The following is a 15,707-nucleotide window of genomic DNA, read 5'->3' on the forward strand; positions in this document are numbered from 1 at the left end:
AAAAGTAATACGGGAGAATGTTTGAACTGTACATGCATATACACGCTCCTTGTTTCATGACAAAAGCAACACTTTAAATCCAGTCAACATCACACAGAGCCTACAGAGGTTTGTTTGTTTGTAATAGTAAATAAATAAATGAGCAAAACCAAATCAAAATGACAACACAAAAATCCCTCTTACTCTAGATAACCTATTAATTTCAGATGGAAAGGCCTTAGGCAATAAAAGAAAAAAAAATGTGATCTATGCACTAAGTAGGTTGGATAGTTAATTTAGGGTGACTAGAAACGACCAAATAATAAGTTGTCATGGTAGAAAGTAAGTTTTGGACATTCTGCTTTCACATTACTAACCAAACTTGTGAAAATACTCAGAGAGACAGAAAGAAGGACTAAATTTAGATGCTGATTTAATGCATTCAAGAGCATGATTCATTTTCCCCCTGCCCTGGTACAGCCTGGAGAATCTGTGTGTACAGCACGCAACACAAGGATGCCCTGTAAATAACGGGAAGTCTCCTTCATTCAGAGACTTGAGGAAGCCAGAGACACCCTATTTTCTCTACCAATAAAGGTGTATTTCCAAGCACCTCACACACCAAAACGTAAAACTAGATTTCTCAGATGGCTAGAATCCGTCTAATTTTAGTTTTGCCCCAGCCTTGGAGTGAATGTGCTGAAAATTTATTCTGTACCTCCTCTTCTCTTAAGTGGCTTTTTTCCCCTCAGGCTCCAGTGGGATCCTGACCAGCTCTCAGAAGCCATGCAAGAGGGTTCATTTGATGAGAGCCCCAGAAGGATGCCATCATTCGGTAGCAACACTTTTAGCAACCAAATTCCCTCATGGTAGCCCATAGATTGGGTCTTAGAGAGCTGGTATATATAGCATAGACACCTGAGATGCTTTGGGGCTATTCAAAAAAAAAAAAAAAAAAAAACCAACCAGGAACCAACCAATCAGACAATGATGGCAAGTTCAACCCCCATCAGTTAATCAGGGTGTTTGGCAAAGCTGTCTAGACAGAGCAGATTGTCACTCTCCTTTCCTGAGTTTTATTATCTGCTGTTTCCAATCATGTTTTAACACTCACTTCTGCTCTCAACACCAAAGCAAATGTTTCAGCTGCTAAAGATAAATTGAGATTAAGGCTGGACTATCATTTGTGTTCATCCAACCTGGCTCAGAGGTGAAAAGTCATTTTGGGAATTTACACTCTTTTTTTTTTTTTTTCCTCTTTTCCCTTTTAATCTTTGAGCACATTTGGAAAGTAACCTTAGAAGTTTCATTCTAGCTTTTTTTTTTGGCCTTATTGATATTCTCTGGGTTTAGGACAAACTACAAGAAAAAAATGAAATGTATTTTAAAAATCTATAGTTGGGTAACACTGTTTCCCAGAAGTGAGGACATTTAAAGTTGTCCTCCCTTCTGAGGTGTGGGACAAATGTTAATAACCTCCCCACCACCCCACGGCCCCCATTATACAATCACATATAATACATTCATTCCAATTAAGAAAGATTATTTCTGCAATATGAAATGGCTTCAGCACTTTTGCAGCTAAAAACAAAGAGTTAGATATGGAGCGCGTGCATTATGTTACAAATGAGTCCCTCTGAAAAGGTGTGCAAGAATGAGCAGTGCTTGGAGAGGCCCCCACAGGGCACGTCCACAGGATGGGGCTGGTGGACCCTGGCAGTCTAGGTGGATATGAAATCCAATTAGCCTGAACACATGCTTCACAAACCAACCTGGGCACAGCACAGAAAAGAGGCAAGACACCGCAGGGCAGCATAAACGATTTGTACCTTTCTCAAACAGCTCGGTACCGAGTCTCCTGGGCAGTTCTGAATGACAGGGCGGGGCTGTCACCCAATCTCCCTTGGGCCCACTCAGTGCCACAACATGGAAATCGAATCATTTAGAGGACAGGGATATTCAATGACACAGGCCAAATTTAATGACAGATTTGGGGGCAGCCTTCTATACCCTGGTGGCTCAGAGGGTAAAGCGTCTGCCCGCAATGTGGGAGACCCGGGTTTGATCCCTGGGTCAGGAAGATCCCCTGGAGAAGGACATGGCAACCTGACTCCAGTATTCCTGCCTGGAGAATCCCATGGATGGAGGAGCCTGGTGGGCTATAAATATAGTCCATGGCGTTGCATAGAGTCAGACATGACTGAGCGACTTCACTTTCACTTTCTATACCCATTTGAGAAAGGACAAATACTCCTTAGCACTCTAGACAATAAACTGGCTGATTTAGCTTAGAACAGTGGCTACTACTGTAGCCAATTTCAGAACATCAAAACGGAAGGTAAGTGGTTGGGGGAAGGGAGTCATGAAGGTTGCATCCATCCAAGGCTGGGTTGGCTACATACTGGGGTATGTAGGATACGGGGTAGAAATTTATTCTCACACACATAGGGCATCACAGGTCTACTCAACAACGTGGCACATCTATTTTCATACTTCACTCACACAAAACACCACACTTCCATCTCCAGGGTTTTTGCAAGTTCTAAACTACAATCAGCCCTTCTTTAAAATAACAATAGATCCTCTGATTCAGCCAAATGGTGGTGTTTGTTGCACTAGGCTGTGTTCATAGTACAACATCAATAAATGGCCACTTGTAGACGGACGGACAGAATCCCACTCATAAAGCACACCTACACCTCCCTCTTTCTCCCATCCCAAAATGTCATATTGTCAACAGACCTATGGGGGCTTAATCTCATAGGGGAAGAAAGGAGAGATAGGAAAAGCAAAATAATGTAAGTGGAAAAGCAAATTGTTGGGGAAAAATAGCACATTTAATTGCTGAGAAGAATGATCACAGGTGGGCTTTCGAGTGTTATGTTGCCTTCAGGGACCATTTGAAAGAATCAATTCAAAAGAGTTTCCCCCAGTCCCTGGAAAGCTGTCTTGGTGAAGGCTGCACATTGCCAAAGATATTCCAACTGGGAGATGGAGTTAGAATTTTTGCTCAGTGAGTTGGCTAAGTCTCATGAAATGGGTATTTGTTCCAATTAGGTGTTCCAAAAAAACCTTCTTGCCTCAGATAACTCATTTTGAGAAGAAAAGAGTATTTGTTCAAAACTCATCATGGAAGGGAAAATGACAGACTAGTGTGTTCTGTGGCTACTGTACACATACTCTTCACAGGCCTGTAGGGCTCACACTTTTAGGTCATTTGTCCTTATTTCCCTAGTCTTAGTCCTACCTAAAACTGGCAGGGGTGGGTGTTGGGGGATGCCGACTAGTTTTTGCTCCTGTTCTTAATAAGCTATACTATCTAGTTATATAACTGTAATCTGTGTCCACAGTCCAGAGCTCAGATGGCTGGCCTGTCAGCAAAAAATGTTAGAAAAATGTTAATTCAACAATGGTGGAAGGATGTTATTTCTAGAGCTAAACTCCTCAGGGAAAATGAGAAATGGTTGCTCCTGGGATTCAACTCCTCCACAATGAAAGATATTTCTTTTCTGAAGTTTCTTCCCAAATAATTTCCCAATGCTTGGTGTGCCCTGACATTTGGTCCAAATAAAATGCTGGAACAGACTCATAGGATACAACTATCTTCAAGCTCTGTATAAGAAGGGTGTTTATTACAGAGAATCAGCATCTATTAGGGCATGAAGCATCGGGGGCCCGCTGGCACTCACTCCCCACAATGAGTCACTTCATGATATAGATACCATTTTTTTTTTTCTGGCATTTATAAGCAAGCAACTCAGTTTATAACCTAAGGCATTTTCCATACTTCCAGGCAATGAATACTAGCTTCTTTTGAGTCTCAATAGCACATAATTTAAGACAGTGGGAAAAGGAGCTGGAGAATAGTTTCCAGTGCAAGGAAAACACCACGCAGCTGTTTGCCCTCACTCTTGAATTCTGATGGTGAAACTGAGAATTGTTTATTTGTCCTGAAGTCAAACCCAAGGAATTTATTTTTTAAAGGCTAGGATAGGGATGGGGAGTAATGATATAATATACTTTTAATATTGAAATATTCAACACATGGCCCCCAGGATTTTGAATTCCCAAGGAATTTAGATCTTTTAAAATGGTCCATTCTTGGTCAAATTTGGCACACCAGATGTCACAGGAAGGACATACCTGAAAAAACACCCGAGGACTACTTTGCTAAAATTGTATATTCACCTTCTATAAATGTTTTTTTTTCCCTCCAAGATAGCAAGCTAGGAATCAGTCCTCTATCTTGAGCCATTTATTGAGAACAAACAAATGAACTTGGAAAAGATATGACCCAATTAAAGTTAAATACCTGACTTTGGTGTATGAGAATCATAAACTTGCTTACGGTCTATCTGGTCCGCAAACACTTCCCCATAAATCATCCAGTAGGGCATGTAGAAGATGTTCTTGGCCAGTTTCCATGATGGCTCCTCATTGGGAAAGAGAATGGCTTGCCTGGCGACCCCAAAACTCATGAGCACCACCAGCATAATGATGACAAAGTACATCATATCTATCATCTGGAAGCAGGGGGAAGCAGAGGGAGAAACAAATGAAAACCAGAATGACTGAGTATTCCTGTGATGCTGACGCTGATGGAAAACTTAGTTCACTTTTGAGACTGCTGATAAGGGATGTTGAGACAGGGAGCTGTGATCAGGTAACCACTTGGTCTACTGAAACCAATGTCCAACAACTCTTTACAATTACTAAGAAAATCGTTTAAAAAGAAAAAGCACATGTACAATAGAACCCCTTCATCTTCCATTGTTTTCTGTGGGACCTAGTCATGACTAGGCATGAGAATCATATGACACAGAAGCTGGAGCCTATGAATGTAGCACTAACATTTTTTCTGCTCCTGGGAAAGACAAATGTCCTTGCTGGGTCTCTTTCTTCTTAGCAAAGTTGGAACTGGGATAGTTGAACTATTTTGACAACTATTGCCATGCTGTAAATTCTCCAAATTCTGAAAGGCTTATCAAGAGCTGAAAAGCCCAAGAGGATAATTATTTGTAAACAAGACTCAGACAACCCAAATATCCATCTTAAACTGCCTTATTCTTGTGCCCCCACCTCATTGCACAGTTTTCTACCACAAACCAGTCTCTCAGAGAACCACTCTTTCTGCTCTTTCTGCTGCATTATATCCTATCAATTACAGAGGGTGTTTTTTGTAGGAATTAGAATCAGGTAGCCTAATGGCCTACTTCTGTGCTTGATGTTGAAATGCTGGATTTTCATCTTGACATGTTCATAAAATTCTTGACTTGTATTTGACTCCATTCAAGTACAATGCTATCTCTTGTTCCTCTTTCTTTCTTTCTTTTTTGCTTGTTTTCATGATACATGTTATCTGGGATCTGTTTTTCATATGCCAAATTACTTTCCTTTTATCACCGAAAATAGATGAGGATGCAAAAACTATTATTTTGCCTGGCCAGAACCCATTGCCTCCTTCTTTCAGAAACTGTTTGTTTGTTTTTCCCACCCATTTTGGCCCTAAAGGTAGGTGTCTTTTCCAGGATGGGTTAATCATGGTAACTTGCTGTCTGGCAACAGTGACAGGAGGCAGGGATGTGACACAAGACAGGCCAACCAGAATCTTTCTTTGGATTTTTTTTTAACTGAAGTAGGGAGAGAAGTTCCCTTGCTCTCTCTGTAATAAAGTGAATTCAGGGTGTCTAAGGCTGTTTCCCACTACGGAAACAGATCAGAGTGAATGAAGCAGGTATTCCAGGGAAGGAGACTGGGTTGTGATGGTGGTTGGGGGCCTGGATGCAGTAGCTTCCATCCTGCTGTAAATCAAGTCATCCCTCATGGGCTTAAGTTAGTAGGAGATTGGTTTCTATTCCTTGCATAAAACCACCTAATACAAAAGACTATCTTCTCTTGGATATCAAATTTCCTGAAGGAATGCCCCTTCACAAAGAAAGACCGATGATAATTTTATCAGTGGCAATGAAGGCTTTAAATTAGTTTTAAATTTCATTTTGCAAGGATACATTCCATGGTGCCAGTTACTGGAATTAAAACATTACAGCCTTCCTGTAGGCCTCAGGACACTAGGGGCTCAATACATTTTAGGTTAATTAATCAACTTGCAAGGCAACTTCAAAATCTCTCAAGTACTGTCTGACTTTGAAATTAAATATCTCAAAATTTGATGTTCATTCATATCTGTTCACTGTCCTTAAAAATATATGCTGTTCTTTTCACAACTTAGTAGCCTCAGAACTCTTAAAATGAGTCAGCAGTTTTATAGGAAACATGGGTCTGTTTCTCATCCCCTCTCTCTCTTATCTTGCAAAATTCTTTCATCATTTATTTACAAAAAGTTCTATTAATGAAAAAGCACAAAAGGGTCCTTTCTGTTATGTTTATTTAGACTGATTAAAAGGTGGGTGGGGAGAGGAAGGTGTTTACTTATGAGATTTAGGACCTAGTTTGATCCAAGAAAATTCAGCCAGTAAATACAGCAACTGTTCTAATCTAATTTCTCAGGACTGTTTCCATTTAGCTTGATCGTAATACCTATTCAAAGGGTCAAAACAATCAAACAAACACTGTTCCCAAACACTCAACTTCACATATTTCAAAGGCGTCATAACTTCCATATAAATACTGATGTCTGTTGGAGTGAACTACAGAAACAAGACATTGTCAGAACTGGGGTCTGGCTTCTGCTTTTAAACCAAAATTGTCAAATTGGTTCAATATGAAGAGTGCTGATTGTCTCTCATTCTTTTAAACATCCTTCGGTTGGGTTGTATAGAGGGGAGCATATACTGCAGTGGTTAAGCATGTGTCCTCAGGCGTCAGAATACCTGAAGTCTCGCCTTGGCTCTGCTAGCAAAAACAACTAGGTGATCTTGGGCATGTTGCTTGATCTTGGTTTTTTTCTTTTAATTTGTAAAGTAGGGATAATAATCATAACAGTAATGATGCATATTATTTTTGTAAGGATTAAATGATATAAGGTGTGAAACAATGTGGGTAGTTCTTGGTAAAAGTTAATGTATTATTCTTATTATTAGAATTGAAAAAAGGTCACGCTGTGGAGTGAGAGAGGAGTTTGAAGCCTTTGTTTCTTGCTCAGTTTTAATCTGTTCAATTGTGAGATGAATAAACTAAAGCCTATTTCATGGGATTGTAATGATGATTGACATGTCTGACATGGTATTTGGTGCATAGTAAATGATACCTATTTATGTTATTTTTATTCACATTACATAAGTGGTATAACTTAGTACTAGGCTTAGAGAACCACTGAGAAGTGGAATATGAAGGAAAAGAGGTTAGAGTTCTATTAAGTTATTCTAGAGCTGAAGATCAGTTGGAAACATACTTAACCAGTACTGAGTCCAAGTACCTTAGCTGCCTTCAGTTGTGCCTGGACCAGGTAAGTTACTTCACTATTTAATATTAAATAGGGGCTTTTGGAATAATCACATCTAGGCATATTTCACTTCCACTCTGGCAGTCCACCTGGCTCACTGATAATTCTATAGGCATAGTTTACCTATCTTCTGGATCAGTGGCTCAATTACTGAACTAATTATCTTAAAATCCCTAGAAAGACAACGAAGTCCCCAAATATACTCATTTTCTACTTATGAATGATTTCACTAACTAGTTAAGAATAAGTTAGAATGTAGAAAAATGCAGTACATCTCTCTTGCTCACTTCATGGTAAGGTTTCATTCTTATCAAAACTGGGGAAATAATTATGTCATTATTAAAAATATAGAGATGAATTTTAAAATGCACGTGGGGCATTAGAGTGACTTTAATTATTTCAAGTATTTAAATGTGACCCAACCTCTTAAAAGTAATATGCCTGGTTTGGGTCCTTCCTAATTTTATTTACTGAAATAAGGTAATGATCAATTAGGAACAACAACCCATCAGATAATGTACTTGCATAACACAGTGGTTCTCAACAGAAGGCAACTTGCTCTGCGGGGACATATAGCAATATCTGGAAATGTTGTTGTTACGTGTGTATGTGCATACACACACGTGCATGTGCTCATGCACACACATATCACTGACACCCAGTGGGTAGAGGTCAAGGATGCTGCTAAACACCCTATGATGCACAGGACAGCCCACCCTACCCCCAACAAAGAATTATCTAGTCCAAAGTAGCAACAGTGTCAAGGTCGAGAAAACTTGGCTTAATTTTGTAGCTGTTCTTTCTTCACTTTCACTGGGTACATTTGAAAATATATTTGACAGTCTCATAGAACCTTTTCCCCTCTGTCCAGAAAATTCATACATCTACACATTGTTATATATAAATTGTGTGGAGAACTAACAGATCCTGTCTCCTAAACCTCTCCCATAGACTAGGTGGAGATTCTGCTTTTAGATGTGGACATTTTCACCGCCATCTCAAATTCAATACTAAAGTACAATGAGAGAAGAGGTAATGTTATATAATAAGATACAGGTTTGTTTTCTAGTCAAAAACCTCTCAAAGGGATTGGGATTCAGTTTTGGGTAAGTAACTCAAGCTTTTTTTTAAAATTGGAAGTTAATTAAGCTTACTGAATTCATTAATGATCCTCCAATTAAAAAATAAATAAGCTGCCCACTTCAGTATTCTTGGGCTTCCCTTGTGGCTCAGCTGGTAAAGAATCTGCCTGCAATGTGGCAGACCTGGGTTCGATCCCTGGGTTGGGAAGATACCCTGGAGAAGGGAAAGGTTACCCACTCCAACATTCTTGCCTGGAGAATTTCACGGACTGTATAGTCCATGCGGTTGCAAAGAGTCAGACACTACTGAGTGACTTTCGCTTTCACTACTGAATTCAAGACTCACTACTGAACTCAAGGCTTTGTGATATTCTCTCTAAACAATGCTGGTATTATAAACACCAAGCTTTTGTTCAAAAGGATTAGGAATGGAGCAAATAAGTATGCTCAGTTTTTTCCATTGTACTTTAACAATCATAAAAAATACAGTTTATCAACTTCCTACTGTGAATCAAACACAGTTGCCCACTTAGCATATGTTATTTCTAATTATCACTGCAACCTTATGAGATTTGCATGTATTATTACTACTTGGAAATGAGTAAACTGCATCTCAAAGAGTTGTTAAAAAATTGCTCAAGGTCTCATAACCCTTTTCTTTTAGATTCAAATTCTCCCTCTCTTTGTAAGAGGTGTATGGTTTAACTGATAAAAGCACCCAGTTTCTGAGCATCAGGTTCTGATTCCTCCTCTTCTGAGTTTGGAGAGAGAGCTGATTTACTGGTGCATTTTCAGATTCACACTGTTGCTGTCCTGTGAGGGCTCAGCCTTTATGGAGAAAAGTCTAGAAATTAGTGTATGGTCCAGGGATACTGGAACAAGTCCAAAGCCATATGTGGGGAAGCGTATTAGCTTGGCACTTGGGATTCTTTTTTTTTTTTTTTTTAAGAATAAGTAGGAATATCATTCTGGAACCTAGTTTTTAAACACATCATTTTCCAGTAATGGAACAAAACACATGATATATTGACAAAACTTAATGTTCAACTCAAACTCAACATAATTCATCTCATCTTAAACTGGCTTTTCTTCCATCTGTGTACAGAGAAGACATTTTTTTTAGAACTTCATTAAGAAAAAAGAAATTAGTTAAACATTGAGAGTGGATATCCATATCTTCTCCAATATCCAGCTAAAATGTGACGTCCACATGAAGCCTTCTCTGATCAACCTCTTTTGTCCCTGTGGCATTCCATACACAACTCTGTTACAGCATTCTCACACCATATGGTAGTTACCACCCTCTTTCTCTCATCATCTATCTCACTGAATGAGGATCTTTACATACTCAATTCCCACTCAGGTGCCCAGCACAAAATAGATGATGTTTATTTGTCAGTGAGTGAGTGAGTGATAGTGAATTCTCCAATTATGTATATAGATGAAGTCAAACTTCTGAACACGTGAAAGGAATTAAAAAATAAAACACCTTAGGGCCATCTCAGACAGGGATGGAAGGCCCAAATGAATGATTTCCCTCTTCCTATGATAACCACTCCTCCTCTGAGGACTTATAACATGGAATCAGAGGACCCTGCTTACCATTTTTCCAATCATCATCACATATGGGCCCAAATACTTGTTCACGCCGAAGATGTCTAATAGACGAATGTACCAATAAATGATGTTCACACAATAGATGACCCTCCCATCACTCCTGAAGGGTTGGTCTTGGAGACGAAGAATCATTCCAACAGAGAACAGAAGGATGGCTATGAGGTCTGTGACATTCCAGTACTCTTGCAACCACACCTTCACTTTTTGTAGCAACTTTCCTGGCTCTGACATCAAAATCTAAAAGTCAGGAAAGAGAGTGAGGTTAGGTTTGATTTCTGTCTGTATTTTCAGCCCAGTTGGAAAGTGCTTGGTCTGTGAGCTGACATTAGTAGCTTTTCTTTGTCTACCTGTATCTATTCAAGAGGCTCTGGATGACCTAAGCTTAGCTCAGTTGTACATAAGCAGTAAGTTTGATCCTTTAGGATGCCTTATAATTCTAAGACACACATTAGAGTTTTGCTATAAAATTATTGATTCCTGCTGCTGCTGCTGCTAAGTCGCTTCAGTCGTGTCTGACTCTGTGCGACCCCATAGGCGGCAGCCCACCAGGCTCCACCACCCCTGGGATTCTCCAGGCAAGAACACTGAAGTGGGTTGCCATTTCCTTCTCCAATGCATGAAAGTGAAAAGTGAAAGTGAAGTCGCTCAAGTCGTTCCCAACTCTTAGTGACCCCATGGACTGCAGCCTACCAGGCTCCTCTGTCCATGGATTTTCCAGGCAAGAGTACTGGAGTGGGGTGCCATTGCCCTCTCCGGTATTGATTCCTAATACACTGCAAATCTCCAAAATCCTTCTCCATCTCAGTAAACAGTATCACCATGTTGAGTTACTCAGGCCACTAACTTAGGAGGATTCCTTCATTCCCCTCTTTCACACCCATGTCCTCTGCATCAACATATCAGCTCTATTTCCAAATACAACCTAGTGGGACCTCTTCTCACCACCCCCACTGCTGTCCCCCTCTCCTAAGCCCCATCCCATCACCCAGATGACTGCAATAGCCTTCTAACTGGTATCCCGGCCATCACTGTTGCCTAGCCAGCCTCTGAGCAGCCCCCAGAAAGACCTTTAAAAGCCTAAGCCATGATCTGGGTGGTGATTACACACTTGTATAGGTAGGTAACGGAGAGGGCAATGGCACCCCACTCCAGTACTCTTGCCTGGAGAATCCCATGGATGGAGGAGCCTGGTAGGCTGCAGTCCATGGGGTTGCAAAGAGTCGGACATGACTGAGCGACTTCACTTTCAATTTTCACTTCTATGCATTGGAGAAGGAAATGGCAACCCACTCCAGTGTTCTTGCCTGGAGAATCCCAGGGACGGGGGAGCCTGGTTGGCTGCCGTCTATGGGGTTGCACAGAGTCGGACACGACTGAAGCGACTTAGCGGCAGCAGCAGTATAGGTAGGTAAAAAATGCAGCAAGCTGTACCCTTACGAGTTGTTCATTTTCTTACAGGTGAATTAAGCCTCAATTTAGAAGATAAAGAGAGACATGAGAGATGGACGAATAACAGCAAAACTAGAGCAAATTGTGATAACTGAATACTTAAGCCTTTTGATGGTTTCCATTACAAATACAGAAAGATCCAAATTCCTTATGGTGGCCTCATTTAACATCCCACCATATTCTCCCTCTTCTGCTCTTAAGATAACAAATCCATTCTATATTCAGGACATTTGTACTTGTTCCTTCTGTTGGGTATTTTCCTCTCCCTGATTTTTACATGTCTGGTGACTGCTTATACTCAAGGTCTCCACTCATATTTCCCCCTCCTAGAAGAACTTTCTTGACCACCCTCCTTGAAGTGGTCTCCACATCCCCAATTATCCTATTTATGTTTTGAAGATTTTTTTCACTCGTTGAAAACCTTCCTCATACATGTGTATGTACGGGTGTACATATATGCTGGTCTAGCTAACTAGCTATCATCTATCCATGCATTCCTCTCAATATCCTTTGATCTCTCCTCTCATCTATAACTATAAACTTTGAGGACAGACCCTTTGTTCCCTAGGGCCTGCTACATAAGAGACACTCAATAAATAGTTGTTGACTGCCTGATTGATTGTTGTACAGATACTCCATAGTAACTATCCACTCCCTTGTATATCTTAACTGCTGGGTGGTATTCTGATTTATCTTAAATCCAGAGAGGACTTTTTGCTGCTCCACACTCTATGAAATGCACAGCTGGATAGCAGGAGTTGCCACCCATTCTGTACCACAGGGTGTGAGGAACCTTGTGAAGCTACGTAGCAGGGCTACCTTCATGAATCATTTGTGTTTACCTCTGAGATTTCCACCTCTTCAAGCCATGACCCACCCCTCTCCCAGTTCAGGATCTCTCAAAGAAGGGAGTGCAAAGATGGGACAGGTTTAAACTGCAGCTATTGATCTGAATCTTCACAATGACTTTAGTAGCTTGCCTTGGCCTGAAGTGTAAGGAAGGGTGGTCTTAGAAAGTCAGGACTGGAGCTTGAAAGGCTGAGCAAGATACCAGGAGCTACCTGGTAGCTTCATTCTTCTAGTACCTTATTCCTAAACCCCTAGCCCTCAGAATGCATTGGAATCACCTGGAGGGCTGGTGAAAGCAGTCCCCTGAGCGCCACCCTTAGAGTTTCTGCTTTAATATGCATGATCCTGGGCCTGACGATTTACATTTCTAAAAGTTCCCAGGTCATGCTGCTGACCACAGGTTGGAGTCACTGTCCAGCCCTTGAGGAATTCCTGTTACAGTTGTTGTCCTGATGGCTCCCCATCCCCCATCCATCCTAACGAGGCAAACTCAGTGTGTGTGCTCCCGTAGGTGTCCTAAGGGGTTTGGGAATGTCTTAAATTAATATTCTCTAACCCTTGGCCCACACTCTCCTAAGGTTTGTAGTAAAATATTTTTTAAAAAACAGTGAAAGTATCTTGTGAAATCTCAACATAGAAACAGATAAAAGCATAGTGCATGAGGTGAGACCTCTCTTAGGATCCCTGGGATCCAGGGAGCAGCCCAGTTTGTAACCACGGGCAGGGTGGGCCTAAGGCCGGGTCAGTCTGATTTAAGACCCAGCTCTCTTTTATAGCTGTGGGATGCAGAAACTTTGCTCAATCCCCGAGTCTTAGTTCCCACAGCTGTGGAGAGGGACGCCCTCACAGCCGCGTCATCTACCTTACAAGTGGCCGGAAGAGGCCCCAGTGGGAGGATGAGCACGCGTGGCACAGCAGTTACGTGCTATTACGAGATCACCCGGCTTGCTGGGCTGACTCCGCGCAGAAGAATGTGGTGCCGGGAAGGGGTTGGCAGAACGTGAAACCACAAAGCCCTCCTTGTAGGTCCCTGGAGGCGCAGAAGCCTACAGATTTTTCCTGTTTCCAGGCTTTTGCGTCTGAGGTCTGTAGGGCCTGCGTGCTGACTGTGAGGCGGCTCAAGGCGGGACCCTTGGCACCTGAGGATTTCTTTAGTGCATTCAAGCATGTGGGGCGAGGGGCAACCTCATGGGGCTGGAGAGGAAAAGGTCAGATACTTAGGTGGTCAGTGCCTCCCGTCCCACAGCTGCCTCGGAAACAAGGGCTCTTGGTTGACCCCCTGCTGACCCCGGGCTCCAGGCTCTGCCCTCCCTGCTGTTATATGCCGCCTCAGGAGAAATGGATAGCCAGCCTGGAGATTCCTGGCATCCCGCCGGCTTGGCAGCTTCTTCCAGAACAGTCCGTGGAGTACAGACTGCTCCCTGTCTTCTTCTAGTCTAGTCCCTGGAGAGATTCCAGTCTCCCTGCTCTAGCCTTTCCCTTTTCTGCTTATCATGGGGAAGGAAAATGCATCTAAGGCTTTAAATCACAAAGCCAGCGAGCTGGCACTTCACAGCAACAGAGCCCTTAGCAGTAGCAGCCTCAGTTCTCAGAGAGCTACACAAAGACCACAGCGAATTTATTACTGTTTTCAGTTTACAAATGGGGAATACACAACACTGGTCAGGAAGTGGAAGGCATTATGAATGGGAAAGCCTGAGAGTAGACAGGAATCCATTAACAACAACAAAAATCCTGTTCCTTATAAAATGGGACTCTCAAAATGGGGGCGTGATGGCTAGAATTTAAATATCCCAAGGTAGTTAAAAAACCCAAGGGAAGGGCTCTTAACTATTTATACATATTTTTAAAAAATGATCCTACTTTTTCTTGGAGGAGAACATTTTAGCCCTGATAGTAAGGCCCTTTTAACCTGACTTAGTAAAGAAGGCAGGAATTTCCCAGGTGGTGCTAGTGGTAAAGAACCCACCTGCCAATTCAGGAGACATAGCAGATATGGGTTCAATCCCTGGGTTGAGAAGATCCCCTGAAAGAGGCATGGCAACCCACTCCAGTACTCTTACCTGGAAAATCCCATGGACAGAGGAGCCTGGCAGGCTACAGTCCATGGGGTCGCAAAGAGTTGGAACAACTGAAGCAATTTAGCAGCAAGCAGCAGTAATGAAGGCAAGTGTGAATTTGTGGGTTTGTAAGAATTATTTTTTCTATGGAGCCCAATATATTTTCCCACTGACTATAGTACAGCAAGTAGAGCTCTTGAGAATGCAGTGGACTTGACAGGGAATAATTCTTCCAGAAAGTCTCTCCAGCTGACTAGTTTCAGGGGGAAATGCAGAGGAATCACATTGCACAAGCCTGCCATCCCTGTGGACTTGGGAACCAGCTCTGGGAGCCTGTTGGGCAGGGTTGCAGAGCCCTCTGGTGGACTACTGCTTGCCTGCATTTATTATAAACGCTCTGAATCTGATGGGCCAAGGTTAGCCTTGAATTCAAGTACGTCACAAGAGGGTGGCATTTTGATGGCTTCTTTAATGCGATGGGGTGAGGGAGAGAAGAGAGAGACCCACACCCTCAACCTGAAGGACAAGAAATATGCTCATTTTGCCGAGGGCTGGTAGAGAGGCTATTGCCCAGCAGGGGGATAATAAAGGTTGAGAAGGAATAAGCCAGGGAATAAATTAACGAAGGCATAGTTCCTCCTGGAGCTGCTGAAGTGCATTTGCAGAATCATAGGTATTTGGTAGACTGGGTCCAAAAAGACCCAAAGTAAGGGGTTGCAATGGGAATTAAAAGTGGAAAATTCAAAGATTAAAAACAATTTAAGTAGAAAAAAAATTTAAAAGTCACATTTATCAAGATGAGGAAGGAGAGATGTAAACAGTGTTGAAGACAACTGGAAGTTTCTTGGGGCAAGAGTGATGCTCCAGAAAATATAGATTAGATCCCAAGCGTACGTGAAGTGACAATCTTATAAACACACACTGAAGCCTCCCAGGTTTGTCTCTAGTGGTCGAAATCAAGTCCCTTATTTCTGTGGCAGCATTAGAGAAATCGTTTCCGGCTTAATTTAGACCCCAACCTTCCTTACTCCCCTCCATTCAGAGAGGAAACTAACCACTGTCTTTCTCCTCTGTTTTCTTTTAGGAAAGTGGTTACCTCTCTCATCTTTTCTATTCCCAGGGTGAAAATATAGGAAATGACGATCCATTCCTGGGTAGAAGGCCAGCGCTCCATCTTCACTAGCACGATATAGTTGAACAGCATCAAGTATCCGATGTACGCCAGCTGTAAGGAAACACAATACAGTCTCTGGCTGCGAAGACCTGGGA

At 41.9% G+C, this 15,707-nt stretch overlaps 1 protein-coding gene across 9 annotated transcripts in view; it reads right to left on the minus strand.

The window, feature by feature from the left end:
• TRPM3 (transient receptor potential cation channel subfamily M member 3) overlaps nucleotides 1-15,707 on the minus strand; it is a 608,143-nt gene that overhangs the window by 59,286 nt on the left and 533,150 nt on the right. For all 9 annotated transcript variants that reach the window (XM_061425528.1, XM_061425527.1, XM_061425526.1 and 6 more), the window contains 3 exons: nucleotides 15,535-15,663; nucleotides 10,066-10,317; nucleotides 4,328-4,502 (listed from right to left, as the gene is read on the minus strand). In XM_061425528.1, the coding sequence (XP_061281512.1) occupies nucleotides 4,328-4,502; nucleotides 10,066-10,317; nucleotides 15,535-15,663 (556 nt within the window). The remainder of the gene's footprint in view (nucleotides 1-4,327; nucleotides 4,503-10,065; nucleotides 10,318-15,534; nucleotides 15,664-15,707) is intronic.

This window comes from Bos javanicus, chromosome 8 (assembly GCF_032452875.1).
Source record: "Bos javanicus breed banteng chromosome 8, ARS-OSU_banteng_1.0, whole genome shotgun sequence".
Classification (NCBI taxonomy): domain Eukaryota; kingdom Metazoa; phylum Chordata; class Mammalia; order Artiodactyla; family Bovidae; genus Bos; species Bos javanicus.